Here is a 7,273-nt window from a genome sequence, read left to right as displayed (position 1 = left end):
TGGCAGAGCCGTGAAATGGGCTGGCCTGAAACTTCCACGTTGTGATTGAGAAGCAGGAGAGTTATCTCAGCCGTGGTGTTTCCCCCCAGAGGAGTGAGGGACCCCAGCCACACACCAGACTCCGCCCAGAATACTGGTACCAGGAAGAGGAGCCCCCACAATATCTAGCTGTGAAAAATAGTGGGGATTCTGACCAACCAGGTGGGATGAGAAACCCAGATGTCTCCCACACAGACTATTTCACTCGTAGGCACTCACCTTGGGCTCCAGCGAAGGGACAGTAACTCAGGGGGTGTCGGAGACATATGGGGGGAGGGGCAGACTGAGGTGTGTGTCTTCAGGGGGAGGGCTGGAGACAATTGCCATTTTCCCTGTGAGAGGAACTTCTCCTGTGCAGCTGGCAGGTGGGTGCCATTTTTCCTGTGTTGAGCCCTCCCCCACAGGCCAAGTCTGAATCCTATTGGTCTGGTGAGCTCCACTGCTCCACACGCTGACTCATTAGGAACCCGCCCTATCCAACTCTCCCAATGCTGGAGGCACTTTCTGTGTGAGCAGCTAACCCTGCCCATATTGCATTCTTTCTTGGAAAACTATCAGAGTCCACAGGCCCCAGGTGGGCAGCAACTGGCCTTGGTGTGTTCTCAGACTTTTGCTGAGTAGCTCCAGGCTTAGCACTGGCACCAAACCAGAATTTACATTAACCTGGTAACCACAACTCTTCCCACTCTAGTGACTCCCTGAGACCCTGCCTCATCCAACTTGCTTACCGCACAAGGCATTATAGTGGCTGAACCTTAAGGGAGTCGGCAGGTGGCAGCAGGCCTCAGGGTGTCTTGGTTTTTTGTGGAGTTACCCCAGCCCAGTACTGGTTGCAGTAGTCCTCAGTTTGCAGCATGACCTTTTCCATGCACCTCCAGGTTTAGCACAGGCAGCAAACAACCACGGATTGCTTTGTAGTTCCTACCAGGTAGTCCCCTGGGCAGTGAGTGACCTGGGCTTGCACTGGAGCTCGATCTATAGTAAACACTCAGGAACACCCTGCTCTTTGACCAAGTTCTACTTCAGTCATTCACATGCAGCCTGGAGACAATCCTGCATTGGGTCAAGCTGGCACAGGCAACCAGCAAGAGCTGACCAGAGTCATGCCTGCTTGGAAAGCACTCCCTCTTGAAGAAAGGTGGCAACTACAAAGGAGGGTCACCAGGGAGTGAAGTGGAAGTGTGAAGCAGGAAAACACTACACAAGAAGTCACAGCGCAGCCTGGAATTCATCTTCCAGCCTTACTCTACCTGGCACAGGACCTTGAACAAGTCACTATCCCTTTCCTTTGTAAAGTTAAGCACTGGAGTTCCATGGTCTAAAGGCCCCCATTGGACCCAAATTTTATTGTTCTCCATCCCATGGGAAGAGGGTGTTCTCCTTCACTCAACCATTGGCATGAATAGAAAGCCAGAGGAAACAAAATAAGGGTAATGAACTCCAATGCCTACAGAGGTCAGGCAGATAGTCTAAGAGAGTGAAGCAGTAGGTGGGAACTCTTGACAACATAAGGCAGGACGCTCCATGTAGGGATGCATGCCTTATCTAAAGGGGCAGCTACTATTCAACTCCAGGTGATGTCACTATAAAGAAGGATCTTACAACTTTTCAAGGAAAAAATATAGATTTTTAAAAATGTAGTCTGCTATTTAATTTTGTAAATAAATTGTTTTTAAAAAGAAGAAAAACAAAACAAAGCCCCTGTGTCAAACAAAATACATCTGCAGCTAGATATAGCCTGCAGGCCTATAGTTTACAACTTCTGCTGAAGAGGATGTTCTGATGATAACATTTGGTCTTAATAATTGGGCTTTCCCAGAAGGTTGGTCACTTATTTCCCCTTAAGTTTTAGATACAGTGTGCAGAAGCTCTTTCTGGAATTTTAGGCAAGAACTGAAACTACTGCTTAAGTTCAAAGACCTGCTGCCTCTCACCCCAAAGAACTGAGCCTGTCCCTTCAGTCTGGGGCTGATGCCTGCTGCCCCCTCCCTATGCCCTCTGTGCAGCTCCAAGCTTTGCCCCTTGCTGGAGCTCAAGAGGTAGAAGCCATTCCAGCCCTTCCCACACCATCTCTACTCCTATTTTAAAGCTGAAAAGTGCCCCCTCAAATAACCCTGATCCAGCAGATAGTATGTGTGATGAGCAGTGAGCACAGATGGGGACAGTTGCAGCAGCTCAAGTCACTGCCCCTGGATCCCAGCCCCAGTGATCAGGTGGTAGGAAGTCACCCACAAGACTGGGACCATGCGAATATCCTTAGGTGAATCCAATTCTTAATCCAAACTAACCTTGCTCAGTTGTCCTTAAACAAAACAGGAGAATCCCAGTTCATGGTTTCTTTTTTAACCAATTATGGCTTTGATAAAGACAACATACTTAGATCTTATATCAAACACTTTTATTTTTAATGTGAGAAGTTCACTAAGCATAGCTATAGGAGAGTGAAATATTTAGAGTAGAAAAATTGTGGGTGCTAGCCAAAATTGTGGGTACTTCAAATACTGTCACAGCAGTTATTCCAATAGCACTTTTCCAGCATAGCAGATCACACGTGTTAAAATTAACTCCATTCTCTGAACACCTCTCAATGGACATGCACAATGACAGAAGCAAACATTCAGGGGCTCCTGTCCTTGAGATCTTACAGAATGGATTTATGCACACCTCAAAACAAATACATTATGACACATCCAAAACAATTCACATCTATTTAAAAAATATATTTTGACTTCAAAGGAATTGGTAGAAAGACTTAAAACAACAAGAGAACTATAGGAAAGAAACAGATTGCTACTTTCATGTGCAAGGTACTTGATTCTTGAATTGAGAATCAGTGTCAGTCCTCACTTCCAACATCACATCGAAAAAGCATGGTGGAAAAATAAGTCACCTTCAATATGAAGGATGTGAGCTGTGCACACTGACAACACTCTCGGTGATACAACAGCATTGCAGGAGGAATGCCAGTACACAGAGCGGACCTTCTTATGAGGCCAGACACTCACGAGTCATCAGATGACCCTTCAGATATTTGGGTTAAGCAACTACAATACTCTGATTTAATCAAGGCACTTGCAAAGAGCTATTTTTGACATGACAGAGTCCCTACAAGTTGTTAGCCATTGGTGATGGCATATCTTTTTGGTTAAGCAGCATTCTATACTGAGAACCCGAGCATGAAGCCTTCATCACAAACAAGGTCACTTATAACATGACGACTGCAAAACCAGATTTGCTTCAAGTTTCCCCAAATCATGGTTTTTGATAAATCATGTTTGAACAGAAAGGCTTCCCTTACAATTTTGATTCTCCAGAGTTATATAATCCACCTTTCCCCAACACCCCTAAAGTTTGTTTGGTTTTTCTCCACAAGAATACATAGAATGGATATTTTTCTCCTCTCTACAAATTGTTTACCCAGGAGAGAACTGTAAAACCAACTTAAAAACGCAAAATAACCTTACATTTTCTCACCAACAGTTAAGTATCAGACCTCCCGCTCTTATTCTAACTCAAGTTACAGAGCCCTTTATAAACACTTTTCAGACATTCCTCATACCATTAACACAGCTTTCCATCACCATCAACTGGCTTTCCTCAACCTTTTTTTCCTCAATGTGAAAGCTAGTGAATTGAGAGGGAAGGAGAAATGGCATTGAAAACGTATTACTTTTATGAAAGTGGGGTTCCAGGCTGTTACTGGATCCTCCACAGCCAAACTGTAGCATCATCCATGTAGACCCCAACACTAAATTATTTCTTAAGTGGCTATCTTTTTTGTAGCCAGGTCTCGAAAGCTCAAACCTAAACTACTGAAGGAAAGTAGCTAAGACTTCCTAATATTGAGCAATATAGGCCTGGGATTACATGGGGAATCTGACAGGCCAAGACCAGTCACTAGGTTGCTTAATTCATCGATAAGAGGCCAAGTTCTCCACTCTCCCCCAACTCTGCCATTCTGGGAAGAGCCCGCTGGCCAGCCTTGGACTGCCAAAGATTGTTGGTTCTAACTCAGTCTTGGGTGGCACCCGGTGGAATGCACTGTCCTGCGATGCCATCTGTGTCTGCACACCATCAGGTTTCCATTGCACATGGACAATTCTATAATTCTGACCCTCATTATTGTCCCAGAAGATCTGCCCATTAGCATGGTAAGAAATGCAGAATTCGATCTGCTCCTCAGTTGGAATGACAGAGGGTAAGTCAATGGCAAACGAGAAGGTGTCACTATCTGAGCCTCCATACACATTTTTCATGTAGGCACAGTCCACATTGGTGTAGCTTTTCCAAGTATCAAAAGTAATACGGATCTGAACCTTCTTCTCAAAGCTCACATTTTTCACTTTCACAGTCCCAGTCACTGTTCGCTCTTGCAGAGAGCAGTTCTCCAGACACACAGAGTTCTTCTGAAAGTGGTTCCGAAAACTTAAGTAATCAGTCGAAGGCTGAGGGAAATCTAAAATCAAGTTTTTCTCCTCATGGAGTTTTAAGCCCGAAGACAGATCATTAAGGTCTAAGAGATCAAACTGCAGATCCCACGCTGGTTCTTCTGGGAGGTCAGAGAAGACATGGATGGCGGTGAGAGAGAGGCCCTTGGAGTCAGCAAACACAACCCGTTTCTTGGCTTGGTTGTGTGAATGCTTCCAGTCATTCTGTGATTTGGCTTCCTGTTTTATATTGAGACACGATTTCAGAGGCTTTAATTTGTTGACAAAATTTTGTCGTTGAAAGTCATCATAAGGGCCCAGGAAACCCTTCAGAGGTGGTGAATGAGCCAAGCACAGCCTCATGGCCACATCCACTGGCATGACCGAACTTGTCAAAGGCCGTGGATCTAAGACCTGGATCATCCTGGAATACAAGAAGAAGAAGGGTTATCACCTGGATCTGGAATGTTCTTCCCAAATATATACTATTTTTGTGTTGGCTAAATTATAGCCCGCACGTATCAGGGAGGTGCTACCATATGTAGTAAAAGAAAATATTAGATAGCTCTACCCTTGACTGGCCATAAGGTCATAGATTAATAGCTTAAAACACTCGTGGAGGGGGAGGGTGTCTCAGTTTCAGCATCTGAGAAATAAAAGAGTTGGGACACATAATCTTTAATACAGCTATAAAAACCACTGGCTCTGTTTCTACCAGGGCTTCTCAAACCGGTCTAGTCATAATGGCTTAGGGAGCTGGTTTTCTTTCTTGCTTTCTTTCTCTTCAATGCAGATTCCTAGGACTAAGAGCCACTGAGGCAGAACCTCTGGAGTGAAGATGAAGAGCTACATATGCTCTTAAAGCTTCCCAGGAGATGCTAATGACCAGACAGGTTCTGGAACCAAAGTTCCAGACTCAGTGTTCCCTCTGGCTGCTTTGCTGATTTTGCTGCTGAATTGATCACCCTTCTCTGAAAAGGTAACCCACTTGAGAAGAAAAAGAAAAAAAAAGCAATAAAAATTCTCATGAAACAGTTTTGAGAGTGAGAAAGCTGGAAAGAGTGAAGTCAGGGGGGTTATTATAGCTGCACTTTGATTACCATTCTCTTCCTCATTTCCCACAAATGACCAACTGAAATGTAAGCTAGCAATGAATGCACTTAAAGAAAAACCTGACATAGAATCTATGTTTCATATAGAAAGACATCCATGACGAGTGCATATTTAAGAGGAAAAAGCTGATTACCTGAAAATTGGACTGTTTTTAATATATATTATATATGTATGAGCTTGTAAACGTATAAAAACAATAGAAAATACACCAAAAAGTTAATTATTTCTGAGTGATAGGTTTGTAGGTGATCTATTGTCTTGGTACTTTTTTTTTTTTTGGCATTTTCTAATGTTTTAGCAATGGATATTTATACCCAGCAAGATAATAAAGCTCCTTAAAAATTTAAACATAACTATGCTCAGCAATATTAAATTAAGAAGCGTCCATCAAGATCAAGATTTTTGTTTTGTTCTTTTCCTGGCTCTTAGCCCTCAGTACATATTGCCAAGCTTATGAATTTTTTTCCCCTATCCTAGCCTTACTGATAAGAGGTGTGTGTATATTGTATATGACATTTCTTAGTAACTCTTCACAGCAGCTCTAAACATGAAGACAGATGGTCATTATCACAAAACGGATAATAAAAGGACATTCACAGAATTTACTTTATCAGTCCTTGGATTTTTCTGGAAGACATAAACTTAGAACAAACAAATGAAAGCTGTAGCTATATTTGTGGGTCTAATAATAGTTAACAGGCAGGATTTTTTGGAGAAATTTTCTGCCGTTATGTCTAAGGAAGCTATTTAAAGTAGTTTTGTGCAAGGTCTGTTTTGTGGGTTTGCTTTGTAATTTATTTTTTGCACTTATAGAAAGACAGTTTTAGAATTTAGCGATTTCCCTGGAATTTTAAGTCCTGACCAAGAGTTCAAAAATCATCATTTGCTCAAACTCTGAGACTGAGCTTACTATGGCCAACCGTGGTAAGAGCGGACGAGGACGAATCATAGTCCTATAGTTTTTCTCCCATGCTACACTACCCAACCAGCAATGTCACAGTGTTGCTCCCACAAGTTAAGAATCCTTGGGACATCTGTGCAGGACCAAGAGATAACGAACAGTCCATAATAGAATCACTACTAAATCTGACTCCTTAAACCAGCTTCTGGTTTAACAGGCGGATTACCAAAATCAGCTCCGCCTAAGAAACACAGAGCAAACCTCTACACCTCCGAGGCTTCCCGGATGCCAGATTCAACACAACAGTCAGTCAACTTGGCCTCGCGTGGAGTCTCCATTTGCAGAGAGGACCGAAGGGAAACGCAGCCCAATCTCCCCGCAGCGGCGCGCACCCCTCTCGTCCCGGGTGAACCTACCTCGTGCAGCTCATTAGGCAGAGAGGGCAGCGGACCAAAGGAGGTAGCACGCGCTGCCTGCGCAAACTCGTACCCGGTTCCCAGCTGTCCCCGCTGGGCGACAGCTCCGGCGGATTGTGGGTGCGGCGCCGGAGAGGGCCCCCCTTATCTGCTCCGGACCACGTGACCCAACTCCTGGGACCAACCAGAGCCCAGCTGGGGCGCGAGCCCTCACGGGGAGTACGTGACCGCCGTGGTGCTGGAGTTGCAGGGCTTGAGGGTGGGGCGGGGTGCTTGGGGACTCCCCCACCAGCTTGACTGAACTAGCCCCGGGCGAGGGGACGCGCAGGCAGCGCCGCACGTAGCGGGTGCTGGCGAGGGTAGAAAGCTGCAAACCT

The 7,273-nt window shown here is 44.7% G+C and overlaps 1 protein-coding gene across 1 annotated transcript; it reads right to left on the bottom strand.

Annotated features, from left to right (window-relative positions):
- Nucleotides 1-2,420: 2,420 nt before the first annotated feature.
- Nucleotides 2,421-7,039, bottom strand: PPP1R3C (protein phosphatase 1 regulatory subunit 3C). Its single transcript, XM_019739231.2, has 2 exons — nt 6,897-7,039; nt 2,421-4,890 (listed from the first exon to the last, which is right to left on the bottom strand). Exons 1-2 carry the CDS (start codon nt 6,908-6,910, stop codon nt 3,951-3,953), a joined length of 954 nt encoding a protein of 317 aa, XP_019594790.2. The 5' UTR covers nt 6,911-7,039; the 3' UTR covers nt 2,421-3,950.
- Nucleotides 7,040-7,273: the final 234 nt, after the last annotated feature.

The sequence above is a fragment of the Rhinolophus sinicus genome, linkage group LG07, assembly GCF_036562045.2.
Source record: "Rhinolophus sinicus isolate RSC01 linkage group LG07, ASM3656204v1, whole genome shotgun sequence".
Lineage (NCBI taxonomy): Eukaryota > Metazoa > Chordata > Mammalia > Chiroptera > Rhinolophidae > Rhinolophus > Rhinolophus sinicus.
Note: the sequence above shows the minus strand (reverse complement) of the source record. Positions and strands in the feature narration are given on the sequence as shown.